The sequence below is a fragment of the Phaseolus vulgaris genome, chromosome 11 (genome assembly GCF_051622355.1).
Source record: "Phaseolus vulgaris cultivar YP4 chromosome 11, ASM5162235v1, whole genome shotgun sequence".
Taxonomy (NCBI): domain Eukaryota; kingdom Viridiplantae; phylum Streptophyta; class Magnoliopsida; order Fabales; family Fabaceae; genus Phaseolus; species Phaseolus vulgaris.
In genome coordinates, this window is record NC_143508.1 from 7,260,869 (window position 1) to 7,278,696 (window position 17,828).

The 17,828-nt window shown below is 34.9% G+C and overlaps 2 protein-coding genes across 3 annotated transcripts; both read right to left on the minus strand.

Moving 5' to 3' along the window:
• Positions 1–1,218: 1,218 nt before the first annotated feature.
• LOC137825696 (uncharacterized) lies at positions 1,219–2,049 on the minus strand. The gene has a single exon (XM_068631435.2). It carries the CDS (start codon positions 1,922–1,924, stop codon positions 1,439–1,441), a length of 486 nt encoding a protein of 161 aa, XP_068487536.1. The 5' UTR covers positions 1,925–2,049; the 3' UTR covers positions 1,219–1,438.
• Positions 2,050–7,204: 5,155 nt separating this feature from the next.
• Positions 7,205–11,184, minus strand: LOC137810634 (protein disulfide isomerase-like 1-4). 2 transcript variants are annotated; one of them, XM_068612019.2, is made up of 12 exons: positions 10,415–11,184; positions 10,171–10,300; positions 9,556–9,721; positions 9,332–9,450; positions 9,139–9,219; positions 8,760–8,846; positions 8,563–8,637; positions 8,350–8,418; positions 8,193–8,273; positions 7,972–8,106; positions 7,769–7,825; positions 7,205–7,663 (listed from the first exon to the last, which is right to left on the minus strand). In XM_068612019.2, exons 1-12 carry the CDS (start codon positions 11,002–11,004, stop codon positions 7,493–7,495), a joined length of 1,761 nt encoding a protein of 586 aa, XP_068468120.1. In that variant the 5' UTR covers positions 11,005–11,184; the 3' UTR covers positions 7,205–7,492. The 2 variants fall into 2 exon arrangements, with proteins under 2 accessions (XP_068468120.1, XP_090153075.1); XM_090296949.1 differs by having other exon boundaries at positions 9,332–9,721; positions 10,415–11,125.
• Positions 11,185–17,828: the final 6,644 nt, after the last annotated feature.

Genomic DNA, 17,828 nt, shown 5'->3' on the forward strand with positions numbered 1-17,828 from the left:
ACCATTAACACTTCCCTATTCATACCTGCATTGATGGGGATTGATTGAACAAGATGTTTGCCTTATTTAAGCCACAATCTCTATTATTTTATTTATACATTAATAATTAATAATTCAATACCACATCTATACGTAATAATCAAAATATTTACTATACAAATTTATATTTCTTACCATATGCACCGCATAGAAAGGGATGCAAATTTTGACCCAGGACTGGAGTTGACTCAGGCAATGCAATTACCATTTCTTTTCTCATCATTCATTTTCAGATTACCTAAACCACTCTAAATACATTACCCAATGCAATTATCAATTCACTAGAAAATACAAATAATTGAAACCAAATAAACTGAAATATTCAATAAATAAATAAACATTTTTATCAGATTGGATTGAACTTCCTATTTGATTTTGAAAAATGATATAACCCCAATTCAAACTAATTTTATACATGTGAATATAATTTAAATTATAAACTTATTATATGACTCATGTTTGTATATTTTAAATGTATTTTGACATAATGTATACTTATTTATGAAAAAGTATATTTGAAGAAATAGACTTTTTCCAATAAATACTTTTAAACAGCCATGAATATAAAAATCAAATTCCTCTAATCACGATGAGGGTTTTATACTGGATTCAAATATCCTGTACCACTCATCATATGCTGGCACATCACTTAATTGTTTACTCAATTTACCCTTCAATCCGTTCACTACATATGCACACACACAGCACGATAAAAACTGCACGTTAGCATTCCCACGATTCAGAGCAATTGAAAAAAAAGTATCATAATAAGAAAATCAATTTTGCATTAACCTGTTTTGTTTTGTGTAGAAACAAATATTTTCTCTTAATTAATTTAATTGTACATTTGAATTGACTGTGAAGACTCGTTTTTCTTAGTGTCCTCCAAGGATGTGTAGCAAATTGATCTTATTGGATCGTGGGATACTAACGTGCAGTCGTCTTTGCTATGCATACATGAGTAGAAAACAGAATTAAGGGTTTATAAGGGTATTTGGTGAATTAAGGGTTTAGAAGGGTATTTGGAGAAGTGAGAAAAGAATGATACAGTAGATTTGAATCCATCCAATGAGAAAAATAAACACTAGAGAAATATTTTAACCTAAATTGAAGTAATATAAGTCATTTACAGTATAATCAATTAATCATGTCATTGAAATTAAAAACACACAACAACAAAAAACAATGGTAGGGTTCCTGTGGAATTGACTAATGAAGAGTCCTCAAAATTCAATACACGGATCTACATGTGGGCTACTTTCTAGGAACAAAACAAATTTGTAATTTGTAAATGAAATTTAAATTCAAATCATTCAGATATTATGAATACTCTGTAATAGAATTGAAATTATAAAAAAAAAAACTACAACAGTATGGTGAATAATACTGAATTGCCAACCTAAAGAAGTTCTCTCCGCGCTGCATATCCATACTGCGACCGCTCAATGTTCTGGCGGCGCTTCTTGTACACAAACGCTCCCAACACAACCACGCCAGCACCGACGATCACTCCCACCGCTATTCCCGCTTTCTTCCCTGAACTCATTCCTCCCGAGGACGTTTTAGCGCGCTCGCCAGCCACATCGTGGTGGTTGACTCCGCCGTCATCTGCACCGTCCGGAGACGGTGCCGGCGAAGGAGATGGAGTGTTCCGAGGCGGAGGAGGGGGCGGTGAATCGTGAGGAGAAGGTGCAGGGGATGGAGATTGAGGCGATTTGGCCGGGGAAGAGTGGGAAGCAGGAGCGACACGAGGAGAAGGAGAATGCAGAGGAGGAGAAGAGGGAGAGAGAGCCGGAGGCGGCGATTCGGCGGCGGAAGCGATGGTGACTAAGAAAGAAAGAAGGAAGAGAAGAGCGGAGAATTTTGCGGGTGCAGGATTCGCCATTGAAGAATGTTGGATCTGAGATTGAAAGTGCGGTGACGAAGAAAGTGTGTGAGAGAGAAAGAGGAACTGTTTTGAACGGAACGGGAAATGGAGTGGTAGATCTGGAAAAGTGTGAGGACAGAAAATAATGATTTGGGCCTTATAAGGGCTGAGACCTCGTGATTCGAGAAGATCGGACGGTCTCGATCGAGAGGAAATCTGAATGGGCGCCGCGTTGAAAGACACGTGGAGAGTGCAAGAAAGACGGAAACTGTTAGTGATAGCTTGAGAAGGAAGTGACGTGAATGTGATATGGAACTTTAACTCATGTAATTAATTCATTACTATTAACTATATTATTATATATTGCTATTCAATTTGTTCAATAATAAAAATATGAGATCTTACATAGTTCTTATTATTTTCGGCGAATAAACATTAAAAGGTTATAAAAGAAAACTTTGTCTCTATTTGTTTGTGCCGTGTGTAAGAAGAGAACATGCACCATTTTCCATATGTATTTACAAATAGTAAAAGAAAACCTTAAAAAAAATATTATTAATTGCACCAATTTAGCACTGTTGTTATGTGTCGTCGAAGACACGACAGTGAACTCACTAAGATTGAGTTGTGCTTTTAATAAGTTTGAATAAAAAAAATTATATTAAAAAGGGACAAATCTCAACTATATTACTCACTATGTGATGAATGTTTTACACCATAAAATAATAGTTTTATAGTTTATTTAATTAACATATACATTTGTTAAAAAAAATAAAAAAAATGATCTCATTAGTATTGTTTTGAACCAAGGAAGTATCATCCAGTTTCAAATCTAATATAAATTTATTAATTTTTAAAATAAACAACTCTATCTTTCCCTCCTGGTCTCTTTTTTTTTTCTTTTTCCTTCGAAAATTGTTGATATTGTTCTTTCTTTGATGACTGTTGTTCCAATTTTACATCCAACATTGCTCAATAAAAAATGTTTATACAGTTTTACAATAGGTTTGGTGATGATGTAATTGTAATAGGTTGTTTACGTCAATTTTGATTTCTTTTTTCTTAATTTCAAATAATTATTAAGAATCAATAACGTGCTGTTAAATTTTTTTTCATAAATAGTACGATGTGATAAAAAAGAAAAAAAAGAGTAATATATTTGAATATTATTTCAAACAGCGGAATTATAGGTAATGTGATTTTTGTTAAAAAGAAATGAATGTTTTTATATAAATAATATAGATATACTTTCTTGTTCTCGATATATTACACTTCTTACATGATCCACGTACTAATAAAAACAATTAATTTTTAAAAAATAGTATTAATATACCAATTAACATTATCTAATAACGGATTTTAATTTTATTCTCATTATTCATTAATGTAAAACTCAAATGAAAAACAAATCTAAAGTTATAAAAAAAAATATAAAATGTCTTGTAGAAAGGATTAACCATTTATTTTAAAATGTGGATTTTTGTTAAATGTACCCTCATTTATTCCTTTTTTTATGTGTTTTTTATGGTTTTAAATTTTTCTTGATTTTACTAAAAAAAATTGTACAATTTCTAGAAGGATCTAGAAAATTAACTTAGAGTAAAAATGGTATATTTTAAATGACATCTGAATATTTTATTAATAAAATGAAAAGAACATATAAATAGAAAATTCAGTTATTCAGGTTTCATTTCAAAAGAACCATCATCTTTTTAAAAGTTCCCTTTTCCTTCCATCTCCCTTCTCTCTAAGATTCTAACCTCTTCGTTCTCATCAGTTTGACGATCAGAGTTCGCCATTAAACTCTTGGCAGCGAGATCTACAAGACTACCCGATCAAAATCTCTAATAGAGTAAGTTCAATTTTATTATTCTCTTTAAGTCAAATTTTGAACTTGTAGGTTTGTCTCAATCTAAGTTTATGCATGTGTCTCTTTTAGTTTTAGGATCAGTCTTTGTTAGATCAGAGTCCTAGTGATATAGTTCAATTTTTTATCAGGACTATGTGGTTCAAGTTAAGCTACTCTTAAAGCTTTTGGTAGGTTTGGAGCTCTTCGTGAGCATATGCTCAAGTAAAGGTCAGAGAAGCTAGTTTAAGGTTTCAATAGAACCCTAAGCTAGAAGATCTGGATGTGGGGGGTGATGTGGTCATCAATTCAAAAAAATTGTTTGCATGATTTCTTGTTTCGAGTTGATTGGAAATTGAAATGGGTTCGCAAAATTTCTTGTGTTTCAGTTGATTGGAAATTGATTGAAATTGAAATGTGAAATGGTAGATATAGTAGATGTTGTAGAAATGTATATGAGTTAATTGTGAGATTCAGATTATGAATTTTAATTAATACATAGTATTTTCAGGAAAGAAAATATTGTGTTAAGATTGTTTAGGATGTGTACTAGGGATTATCGGAAACAGAAGCACCCGATGTTGGCATCGAATATGGGATTGTGTCGCCCGCCAATGCAGTCACCTTATCTGAAGTTGGCTCGTCTCAGTTGGAAGCTAGTGGCCCTCTCTAAGTCGTCTAGAAGGAGATATCCTGACTCTCCTGAGATAATGGAATCATATAGATGAAGTTATTCAGATGGTGAGAGTCGAAGGAGGTTCATATGAATATGTAAGTTGTTTAAAAAATAACTAAGTTGGCATGTATGAGTTAACCATGTCATACTAGGAGAGATATGATATTGAGATTATTTATGGGCATAGCTGTGTAAATTTCACAGTGATATAATATGACAGGTGCATATCTTTGAGTTTAAGTAACACACGAGTCTTCCGGAAGTAGAGTCAAGTGTCTATGTGTTGTGAATCACTGTTATAACTAGCTTACCTTGTTATTTGTTTGTGTTTGTTTCTTTACTTGTAATGATCGTGTTGTACACAAGACAAATGAGATTGCAGATAATAGAGTTCCTCAGTGAGCAGCTGGAGAATGTGATAGCTTTAATTTGAATGCTCTGTTTATTTTTAAAACTTTTGATGTATATATTAAAATTCCTATGAAAAGAGATATTCTTTTTGAGATATAATTATGAAATAATTATATATATTATATGTTAAGTATTTCTTTTTATTTTATTATATATGAGTAAAAAATTAAAAATGTCATAGTTTCCTACTTTATTCATTTCTCTCTCCATCTAACTCTCCATCTAATAAAGAAAAACATGTGTAAATTATTTAAAAATTGGAAAACACATAATATAATTGATAAAAATGTAATTATTATGATATTCACGTTATAACTGACAAATAAATAGAAACGAAGGAAACACAAGAGACTATGAATGCGGGCTCCTTTAGTATTTGCAGATTATGAACCCATTTAATATTTTAAAACTATATAATTAATTATATAGTAAACAATTATATATTTTTTCCAAGAATTACTGATGTCATCATTTATATTGGCATGTATAAAGAAGAATGAGGATCATAAACTTCCTCCTCAATTTCATGATAGGATTAAGATGAAACACTATTACTACATTATACTGACGTGCCATTCTTTTTAACGCAAAAATTGTCTGTATTATTTGTTTAGATGACCAATTATCACGTCAATGTTAAAAAAAGTGTTACATTTTGAAACATTAATAATTAATAACTGTTAAAAAGTCTCAAATATAAGTGCATAACTATAGAAAAATTGGAATTTTAAAGTATTTTTAATTTCTTTTTAGCCCATGAACCCACTAACCATATTTGGGCCAGTACAAAACCATTTGACAATTTATTTAAGCACCCTATACTTTCTTCTTGCATATCCATATGTGGAAAAAGTTTAAATTATCCACTGGTAGAAAATAGTCTAAAATACATATCTATCTTAAATTATTTTAAAAACATATTCGTACAATTCATAATTTTATTTTAGATTATACAATATAAATTATATTTCCAAATTATACAATCCACATGTTCAAGATGCATAATTTAGAATGTTTTAGATTTACTATTAAAGCGTATTCCAAGTTATACAATGTAAAATATGTTTTCAAATTGAGTAATGTAAAATATGTTTTCAAACTGAGTAATCCAACATTCTAGATTGTAATATCTAAAGTGCATTAACGGATCATGTAATTCATTGGATTGTCCAATTCAAAAAATACGTTTCCAAATTACTTCATCTGCATTTTGAATTACATAATTCAAAAAATCTAACATATATTCTTGGATCTATAAATATATTTCAAAATATATTTTTAGATTAAACAATCCAAATATATTTTCAAATATAAAAATCCAAAACATATTTTTTAATTTCACAATTCAAAAATTTAAAATGTGGACAATATAAACCTTTTCAACACCCATAGAGGTAGGTCAAGAATCATGGGGGTGGAGGAAGAAATATCTGACAACATTTCCTTAGTCCATTTGCTTTGTGGGCTAGTCCACATATTTGCAGCATTATACAAACCAGACCGATTGGGGACTGTTTCTTCATGCACTTCCATATCTTCTTCTCTCACCTCCATAAATTTTCAAATTTCCAAAAATATCCCTCTATAATATTCCGAATTACATAGTCCAGAAGTCATTTTTCAAATTTGTAATTAGATTCCGGATTACATAATCCGGAAGATGCATGATTACTTTTCAGATTACATAATCCGAAAGTCTTATTTAACTTTCGGATTATGTAATCTGGAAGTCTTTTTTCAAATGATTTTCAGAATTACATAATCCAAAAATTAATCTATGAGGTGACACAAGAAGGATAAAAATGTATTTTCATGTTGTATATGGAGGTGACAGAAGAAGATATGGAGGTGCAGGAAGAAACAGTCCCGATTGGGAACAAATTGATCCGAATGCTTTAGTATATACCTAGGGACAACAAACAACGATTATAGAAAAATAAAGTCAATGAGTAATCCTCTTTTTCTTTGTAAAATTACGAGTGCTATTTTTATTTTATGTCATTCACTTTATCATCTTAATAAAGATATTATGTCATTTTGACAAAGTAAAACATGTATAGCTTTAAGCTGAGACAACTACGTATAGAAACAACATCAATCAGATCGTGTCACCCTTCATTCGACGGTGTCACTGAAAATTTAGGAATTGAAAATTTTGAATGGTTGGTATATTTGGTAATAGACTAATGGTTGAGTTATGAATGTCCTTTTGTCGATAGTTCGGGAATGTCTAACTTAGTTTGGAATGGTTGGTCATGGACTAATAGTTGCATGCTAAACTCATTTTTCGATGAAAGCTCTATTTTTTACTTATTATTCTATAGGTTTTATCAAACAAAGCTAACATTAGGACCACACTTCAGAATACCGAAATAAAATTGATAGCAGATAAAATAAAATCTTCGAAGCATTTTTGTTAAATTAAAGTCTCGCCCAAAATTCTAATACTCAAAGGTTAAAGGCGAAGAATCTAATACATATGTTACCTCATTTTTCCACTACCCTTTCCTTGGCCATTTGTCTTGGTCAGGGTGAGGAAAAATGGACGGTTTTTCGCACCCAATCACTGACATTTTCTTTGCTAAGCACCTTTTCACTTCGTTTTCATCTGTCTGAATCGTACCTCTCGTAAATAGAAGTGCCTTTTAAACTCTTACAATTCATCCTTCACATCAGTGCTGCTGCTCTGGCTCTCCTTGACATCAGAACTCTCGCTACTGGGTTTAGAAGTTGTGGCTGGTTTCTGGAGCTTGAATGGGATTGATGCATGTTTCCTGAGAAACTTATAAAAGGCTACCACTGTACGATCCACATCAACAGGAATCTGCATACACAGTGAAACAGATACATATTAAATCATCTTATGATATAGTATAACAAGATCCAGGAGGATTAATGGAGAAACTGTGTACTAATGTTTCATACGTACAGGATCAGAACTCTTGTTTCCTGCTGGGTAGAAGAGAAGAGTGGGGAATCCATCAGCCTGCAAAGTGGAGAAAGAAAAATACTTACTCGGTACTATTAAAATTCAAAACTCATCAAGAATTAGGGCAAATGCCAATTATTGAGAACAGCAATAGCACAAACTATACTATATTCTGTCAACGTCTAGTTTTAATTCGGGTTTACCTTGGCCCTAGGATGCTCATTTGTTGTTCCGTCCATCTTGGCTATAACAATAGACTCAATGCTGCGAAGATGTTCAGCAAGCTTGTTGTATGTTGGTTCCAGAGATTGGCAGTGGCCACACCAGGGAGCATAAATCTAAAAATACAATAACCATTAGATTAACATGAACAAAGTTGCAAGTGCAAATACATGACTTGGAAACTAAAGGTTTAGAATTGTACCTCAAGAAGAACATCCTTTGACTCGTCCAAGACAATTTCATCAAAGTTATTCCCAACAACTATCTTCACATCACCGTCATTCTGACATCAAGCAAGCAAACATGTCAGACATTCAATTTTGGCAAATAGAATATGGATGGACAACAAAATAACTTACACTTTGAGGAACTGGGTCTGACTTGAGGAAAGGTTTTAGCTTGTCTTCAAGAAAATCATTTCCAAACGCCTGAGAAGAAATAAAGAACACAACTTTTTAGCCACAACCGCTTCCAGGCCTTACTAAAACATAGAAGAAAGCATTTGTGCCTGTTTCATAATGTAGTAACAGAAATGAACTGAGCTCCCACAGAAAAAAGGGCAGGAAGAGTACCTTTATTTTGTCAACAGTCACCTCTCCGTCAAGCACAAATTTTCTTCCATCATCATTGCCTGTGTACGCAAGTACCTACATTGGAAATTCATCAGTTACTTAATATACTTCTCATATTAAACCTACACAACATAACATGTGAAGAATCTCATGACTAAACCACAAGATGAAATTGAGAAATGAAGGGAGATCATTACTTTTGGGCCATCCCCAGTGATGCCAAAATAATCTGCAACAGGCTTTCCAACATCTTCATTATCCACTTCCACAAGAACAAAGATCAGCTGCAACAGATCATTGTACAGTAGAAAATACATCATTGAGCCTTAACCAGAACTAAATATTGAGGGGGAAGGGTAGGTGAATGAATTATAGTTAAAACTAAGAAAATAAAATCTATTATTTCTCAATTCTCAAATTATAATTGGGACTATTTCATGAACAACAGAAAGAAATATCAAATTTGAGATATCTGAAGATTCAACACTCAAAGATAGCAATATAAAATTTGTCTAGACTATAGAGAAAGATTGCAAGAACAGAATTATTCAAGTAATATCACGTGAGGAAATATACCTTTCCCTTAAAATGTTTTGCAGATTCTTTAAATACTGGAAGAAACTTCTCTGTATCATTTGAAGTCGCAAACAGCAACAACTAAAAATGAAATTTTTAACACACAAGATTAGATGTCAGTCACTGTTCCTTTTTCAAGGACTAATTGATGCTACATTGGAAATAAAAAAATGATAATAATACAAGCAATTACCTGTTTCTTGATTTCACTTTCAAAGATTACCGGGGCACTTTCTCTAGTAAACGTTGTAACCAAAGGAAGCTTGTTGGAAGATACAAATTCAGCTATTTCAGATTTTACAAATTTTCCATCTGCAGAGACAGTGAAATATATAAGTTTCTGACAAAAAAAAAAACAAAACAGAAATGTCACTTTTTTTTTCAAAGGGAAGGGAGGGAGAAGAACAAGGAACAAACCAAAATGGTTCAGTTTCTCCTCCTCTTTTTTTAGCAAGATCAGAGCAGGGCGTTTAACACTTGCATCAATATGGAAAAGCTTTGCCACATCAGGTACCACAGTTTGATAGAAATTGACACCATCCTCGAGCTTTGATGCTGCAGCTAGCTCATCACTCTCGGCACCCTGCACATTATAACAGGATAAGCAAAGATCAAGCCTAACAATCAACAGTATGATAGATTGAATTAGCAAAGGTAAGATCGACCAAATCTAAACCAGAAAACCAACAATGACAAATGGCCCTTTTATTACACGTATTTATTTGGAAATGAAGCAGTGTATCACTGTATCTTACTCTTAGACAAAACTTACCTCAGTATGAGCATAATGAACGTAAGAGAACACAGTATATGCACCTGATTTTACATTGTCATCTAGTTACAAACTACCATATATGATAAGTTTGTTAACTTTAACACTAATTCCCTTAAAAGTCATATCTATCATGATTTCTGGTTGGTTCCTAGTAATAAAAGCCTTTTACACTATAAACATAAACTAATTAAACAGTGTTGAAATACAAACTTAAATTATCGAATAATTCGACTAACAAGTTGCGTTTGAAAACTTACAACCAAAGAGTTCAGGAAGCCCAAAACAACTTTACTTTCGGCGGTCAATATGCCTTCAGCTTCATCCACGGTGGTTATGTTGGACACACCAGGTCCTATCTTCTTCTTAATCCATGTCACTATACCATCTCTGCATTGCAATGCAGCAAAGAAGTCAAACAGTCAATTCCAATTGAAAATTCAAAAACAATGCCACGCCAATTGAAAGCGAAATTCCAAGATCGAAAACATGCAGTGATTTTACTTGGTTCGTTGGCCAGTGTAAGGCTTGTGAACGCCATCGACGAAGAAGAAGACGGTGGGGTAGCCCTGGACATCGTACTCATGCGCCAACTCGTTCTCGACGGTTGCGTCGACCTTGGCCAGAACAACGCCATCGGGCTTGAGCTCGGTGGCGGCCGCGGCGTACTCGGGCGCGAGGGCCTGGCAGTGGCCGCACCAGGGGGCGTAGAACTCGACCAGGACGAAGCGGTTGTTCTCCACGACGGTGGTGAAGTTGCGCTCCTTCAAAACGACGACGTCCTTGTCGTCGACTTCGGGCTCCTTGAATGCCTCCTCGGTGGAGGAGTCAAAGCCGGAGAAGTCGCCAAAGTCGTCTTCGTCGTCGTCATCGTCGTTGAAGTGGTCGGGATCTGGGAAGTGGGCGCTGTGCGAAGGGGCGGCGACGTGATCGGGTTCCTCGAGGAAGCTGAGATCTTCATCGTCGTCGTTGTCGTTTTCCTTGTTTTTGTTGTCGTTTAGAGAGGGTTTGTTGGAGAGAGAGAGGGAGAGGGAGGAAAAGAGAAGAAGAGTGGCGAGGGAGAACGAAACGACGAGTCGTTTACGAGTTAACATTGTGGATGAGATCAAGATCGATCGGAACGCCGGTGAAATATAGAAGAAATTGGAGTTTGTGAAGTAAATCAATTCACTGTATCAGTAGTCAACCTTTGACCATCATCCCTTTCTCTATCTCTTTCTTCACTATATCATATCATATAATGTAATACATATTTTATTTCAATACATTGTTTTGTTTATGAACTTTTGCACTATTTTTTTATAAATATCATCTTTATTTTACAACATAATATCATCTAATAATAAAAATTGTAAAGAGTTGTGTGTTTAGGTAATAATATGAGTGTGTCAATTTAATTAATTAGTAGTTACTAAATTTAATATATGTTTATTTATTTTAATGATTTTGTTTATGGAGTTTTGCATTGATGATTGTTTTGATGTGTATAAATATATTTTTGTGAAACCCTACACAATATCACCTAAAACTATACAATACAATATCGTGTATACAATATCGACTCCATTTTATATATCAATGATTTTTCTATGCATTTTGAAATGGTGTTTAAAGAAAAGAATATCTCTGTATCCAAATATAAAACTAGGTCTTATTCTCTAAATTGAACACCTATGACAATTCTGTGAGACAAATTAATTAATATTAAATTAAATTTCCTAAAAAAAATATTTTCTAAAATAAATATTCTTTAAGTACAGATAAATATTCTAGATTACATCTATACCTATATATAAAAGGGATTTCCCTCTTAACTGCTATTGTTTTTTTTTTCTCATTTTATCCTTATATTAATATCTAATTATATTATTATATTATGGATATTGTTGACATTTTTTATTTTTTTTTAAATATTTAGTATATGTGGAGGAACAATTTTAAATTGAAATAGAGGTTGGGGCAGTTTTGAATTGAAAGAGTGGTTACTTTTTTAAAAACGGTTGCATAGAAAGAGGAATGTCTCTTCAAATTTGAGAGTAAAAAATATATTAGTGGAAATACTGGAGAAGATTAGTGGTTTTGAATGGTAAGAGTGGTTAATTTTAAAAAACAGTTGCATAAAAAGAGGGAATGTCTCTTCAAATTTGAGAGAGAGAAAAATATTATAGAAGATACGCAAGGGAGTGCTGCTAAAAAAGATATTATTGATTCAATTTCCCTTTCTTGATTTCTGTTCAGTTTTAGATTTTCCTTCATATCTTCATCTTCACCCCTTTAAAGGAATTAAATTGTTAGCGGTTGTTTGACATGTCTATGAAGAATGCTCACATTTTTTAAGGAGGCCTTTGCTATTTGTCGTTAATGGTGAAAACTGACTTTTGTCTGGTTTTGGTATCTCTTTCATGTTGGGAAAAACAGGTAATTTTCCCACTAAAGCAAAACCCTAACAGAGCTACCTGACAAATAATATTGAATAAATAAAGTGGAATAATAAAAGAGATAAAGAGGAAAAAAACACACAAGAAAATTGTTAACGGAGTTCGGCCAATTTAGCCTAATCTCCGAGCACAGCAAAATAGCCCTCAAACCTCCTCCCAAACAATGAACTCACTGATGTGGGACTTGGGATTAAGCCAAAATCAACAAATCTCCACCTTGACTTAATTTCAAGTTCCACCTAATACAAATCTTCTCAAAACATAACAAAAACAAACTTTGCAGTGCTTCAAATTTGCGCCTCCGGGCGCCAACTTCAAATGTGCAAGATATTAACCAAGTCTAACCAATGTTCAAACTTGGTCCTTGTAACCACCTTGGTGAGCATATCTGCAGGATTCTCCGTAGTGTGAATCTTCTGGAGAACAATCTCCTCTTCTTCGAGAATCTCACGCACAAAGTGATAATGAACATCAATGTGCTTCGTCCGTGCATGAAAGACTTGATTCTTTGCTAAATGAATAACACTTTGACTGTTAGAATATAACTCAAGTTGTTTCTGACCAACTCCCAAGTCTTTAAGCAACCCATGAAGCCAAATTGCTTCCTTCACAACCTCTGTAATCGCCATATACTTTGCCTCTGTCGTAGACAAAGCCACCGTAGACTGCAAGGTAGACTTCCAACTAACTGTCGCTTTTGCTAAAGTGAACAAATAGCCAGTTGTAGACCGTCGCTTATCCAAATCACCTGCATAATCAGAATCACAATATCCAACTATGCATTGACCAAGTGATTCATCTTGCTCAAATGTCAATCCAACATCTAAGGTATTTTGGAGGTACCGTAGAATCCATCTCACAGCTTGCCAATGTGCCTTGCCCGGATTATGCATGTACCTGCTAACAACACTCACAGCCTGTGAAATATCTGGTCTTGTACACACCATTGCATACATCAAGCTTCCAACTACATTTGCATATGGGACTTTCACCATGTATTCTCGTTCTTTATCAGTCGTCGGAGATAAACAGCTACTCAATTTCAAATGAGGAGCAAGTGGGGTACTTACAGGTTTTGTATCTTCGTGTATACCAAAACGTTGTAATACCTTCTGCAAATACTGCTTCTGTGACAGCCAAAGTTTTCCCCTCTCTCTGTCCCTGTTTATCTCCATGCCGAGAATCTTCTTGGCTTCCCCCAAATCCTTCATCTCGAACTTTTTACTCAACTGAGCCTTTAACCTGTCAATCTCAACTTGGCTCTTTGCTGCAATCAGCATATCATCAACATATAAGAGTAAGTAAATGTAGGAACCATCTTCAAGTCTGCGCAAATACACACAGTGATCATATTTGCTTCTCTTGTACTTCTGATCCTTCATGAACTTATCAAATCGTTTGTACCACTGTCTCGGAGATTGTTTCAGTCCGTACAACGATTTGCTAAGTTTACAAACCCAATCTTCTTTACCATCAACCTTGTATCCTTCTGGTTGAGTCATATAGATTTCCTCCTTCAAATCACCGTGTAGGAACGCAATCTTTACATCAAGTTGAGCAAGCTCCAAATTCAACTGTGCTACCAATGCTAACAAAATTCGAATGGAGGAATGTTTAACAACTGGAGAAAATACCTCATTATAATCAGTTCCCTCCCTCTGAGCAAAGCCTTTAGCAACCAACCTTGCCTTCTAGCGAACATCTTCTTTATTAGGAAATCCTTCTTTCTTTGCAAATACCCATTTGCACCCAATTGCATTCTTACCTTTTGGTAATTGTGCCAACTTCCACGTCTTGTTCTTCTTCAAAGACTGCATCTCCTCTTCCATCGCACCTGCCTAATTACCACTCTCTGAACTCAGAATGGCTTCTGGGTAAGTGGATGGAATGTCATCAACAACTGGAAGTGCATAGGCAACCATATCCATGAAACGAGCAGGCTTCTGAATATCTCGTCTCTGTCTTCTAACTGCAATTGGCGCTGATTGCTGTTGAGATTCTTGGGTAGGAACCTCTTCCTCATCTGACTCTTCTTCTGCCATAGGAGAGTCACTTGTGGTATTTCGTGTTGGGATCACCACTGTCGGCTCAAACTCCACCTGCTTTCGGGCACATTCCACCTGTTGTGGAGTACTATCAGCTCCTTCTGGATTTACCTTCTTTAACATGGAAGATTCATCAAAGGTAACATCCCTGTTGATAATCGTCTTCTTTGCCTCTAGACACCACAAACGGTATCTCTTCACTCCAGGACTAAAGCCCATGAAAAGAGCATTATTTGCCCGTGGATCCAACTTTGATTCAATCACATGATAATATGCAATAGAACCAAAAACATGCAAAGAATCATAATCAGTTGCAGGTTTTCCAGACCATACCTCTAACGGGGTTTTGCCATCTATAGCAGATGATGGCAAACGATTGACGAGATGTTGAGCGTATGTCACAGCCTCAGCCCAAAATTCTCTGCCTAACTCAGCATTAGACAACATACAACGAACTTTCTCCACAAGTGTCTTGTTCATACGCTCTGACACCCCATTCTGCTGTGGTGTTTTTCTAACAGTGAAGTGTCGAACTATGCCACAATCTTGGCATACCTTCAGGAACGTATCACTCTTGTATTCTCCTCCATTGTCTGTTCGGAGAACCTTAATCTTCCTTCCTGTCTGGTTTTCAACTTGAGCTTTTCACTTAAGGAAAATTTCAAGCACATCATTTTTGTTCTTCATAGTAAACACCCAAACTCTCCTGGAAAAATCATCCACAAAAGTGACAAAATAATGCCTACCTCCGATTGACGGAGTCTTGGCAGGTCCCCACACATCTGAAAGCACATAATCCAGAATACCCTTGGTATTGTGAATTGTAGTGCCAAACTTCACTCTTCATTGTTTTCCCATAACACAATGCTCACAAAATTCAAGTTTGCAAGCCTTCGTACCTTTCAACAATCCCTGCTTGGTAAGAATTTGCAAGGATTTCTCTCCAGCATGTCCCAACCTCATATGCCACAACTTCGTTGCCTCAGCATCCTTCTTAGAGTTAGAAGTTGTTGTCGCTACTGTCCCCACCACTGTATTACCTTGGTAGTAATACATATTGTTCTTCCTCACGCCTTTCAACATCACCAGTGCTCCTGAAGTTGCTTTAAGAATTCCATCTCGCATCGTCACAACCAGGCCTTTAGACTCTAAAGCCCCCAATGAGATGAGATTTTTCTTCAACTTTGGCACGTACCGTACATCCCGCAAAATTCTGGTGGATCCATCATGATTCCGCAGCTTGATTGAACATATCCCAACTGTCTTACATGGATTATCATTACCCATGTAAACAACCCCGCCATCACGTTCTTGAAATTTAAAGAACTATTCCCGAATGGGACACATATGATAGGTACAACCTGAATCCAATATTCACTCATCTAGATATGATGATGTTGAAAGCGAGACAATTAAAGAGATATCTGATTCCACATCACTTTTGCATTCTGCAACATTTGCAACTTGCAGAGCCTTCCCTTTCTTCTGCAGTTTTGGACAGTCTTTCTCCTCTACCTCTTTTGGTTTCTCTCCTTCAATAGCAATATCAAGATCCTGCTGAAAAAGAGAGTCAAAGACCTCTTCTTTCCACATGCCAAAATGTCCAGTGCCATCAAATATTTCCACCGCCAATTTCAAAGTGGACACTGGGAACCTCGACCATGATAACGAGGAGCCCGACACTCTGGATACATCTTTCGCTTCTTCTTCTTGATTTGCCATTACAAACTCAAAATATAATATTCAATATTACCAATAATTTCAAACAACCCAAGGGCGAACCTTCGACTCTTGATACCACTTGTTGGGAAAAACGGGTAATTTTTCCACTAAAACAAAACCCTAACAGAGCTACCCAACAAATAATATTGAATAAATAAAGCGGAATAATAAAAGAGATAAAGAGGAAAAAAACACACCAGAAAATTGTTAACGGAGTTTGGCCAATTTAGCCTAATCTCCGAGCACAACAAAATAGCCCGCTTTTATTATTATGGGAGAAGATATTACAAATTGGGATATATAATAGTGAAGGAGGAGAGGTTAATTTATAACCCTCAAACCTCCTCCCAAACAATGAACTCACCGATGTGGGACTTGAGATTAAGCAAAAATCAACATTTCAGTGTATTTATCAATGGTTTAATGTTTGGTAAGCATCACCAGGTTTCTCTCAAGGATGCTGCCAACTCGACTGATGAATCAGTGTTTCGTCCAAAACCCTTTTAAAAAGGTGATTGTTGTTACTCAAATACTGACTTCTATTACTTGATTTCTAGGCAGAGTTAACTCCAGATTTCTATTCCAACAAGCGTCCTCTCAGTGAAAGGGTATAAAATGACAAATGTAATTGGTTTGTGACTATTTTTGTGACCATTTTTGCATGGTACCTTTCTTTAACCAGAGATATTCTCTTCTGGTAACATTACCACAATCCAAGATTGAGCACCCTTCTCAAAATGGTCTTGAGAATGACAACAACCGATAATATAATATCTATACCTATATATAAAGGGGATTCCCTCTTTAATTGCTCTCAAAATTTTTCCTATTTTATCCTTAGATTAATATTTGGTTTTATTTCATTATTTTGGTTATTGCGTCATTTTCTACTATTTAAAAATATTTGAAATAGATTATCGATTTTGAATTGAAAGATATGATTTATTTTGAAATTGCATAAATGAGAGAGTGTCTGTTAAAATTATGAGAGAAACAAATATTAGGAAACGTGAGTAGTGGACAAAGTAGTGACAACAATTTTGAAATGTAACATCTTCTTTTAACTTCTTTCATAAATATTTTAACTCCCCACTTTGCGTTAACCTCCACTATTCCCCTTTAACTGTTAACTCCTTATTTTGAGTCCTTTAACAATGCTCCCCTTTAACTCTTTATTTTAAGTCACTAACACCCAATCTTCTCCGGAGAAATTATTACTTTTATTTTTCGGAGAATAAGAAGAAGGCGAAAGAAAGATAAGTGTTCTTCTATATGTTCCTTATTTTTGTTAGTATGTTTCCTCTTAACAGAGAGTGACGAAGACGAAGAATGGTTCCGATGGACTTATTGGAAAGAAGGCTTAACATATGCAATTCAAAGGTACCATCACTGAGTCAACCACCTAATTGAAAGGGAGACAGGCGCAACTCTCCGTGACTCTCATTGGTGCACGCTACTCCGCTCCAATTGGTGCACGTTACTACCGCTTACTAATGCCATAACAACTCCCCTTTCTATTTTTTGTAGTTGTTTTTGTTCGTTCTTTTATAATAATTTATTATTTACATCTTTGTCTTCTCTTCCAATTTATTATTTACCTCTCTCTTTTCTTTCTGTTGGTTCTTCTATAATAATTTATTATTTACGTCTCTCTCTTCCTTTTTTTTGTTCGTTCTTTTATAATAATTTATTATTTACGTCTCTCTCCTCTCC

Coding starts and splice junctions, on each gene's coding strand:
- LOC137825696 (XM_068631435.2), bottom strand. CDS start 1,924: ATGGCGAATCCTGCACCCGCAAAATTCTCCGCTCTTCTCTTCCTTCTT.
- LOC137810634 (XM_090296949.1), bottom strand. CDS start 11,004: ATGTTAACTCGTAAACGACTCGTCGTTTCGTTCTCCCTCGCCACTCTT. Junction 8,638..8,759: donor TCACTGGGGATGGCCCAAAA/GTAATGATCTCC, acceptor TTTCCAATGTAG/GTACTTGCGTACACAGGCAA. Junction 7,664..7,768: donor GAAACAAGAGTTCTGATCCT/GTACGTATGAAA, acceptor CTGTGTATGCAG/ATTCCTGTTGATGTGGATCG.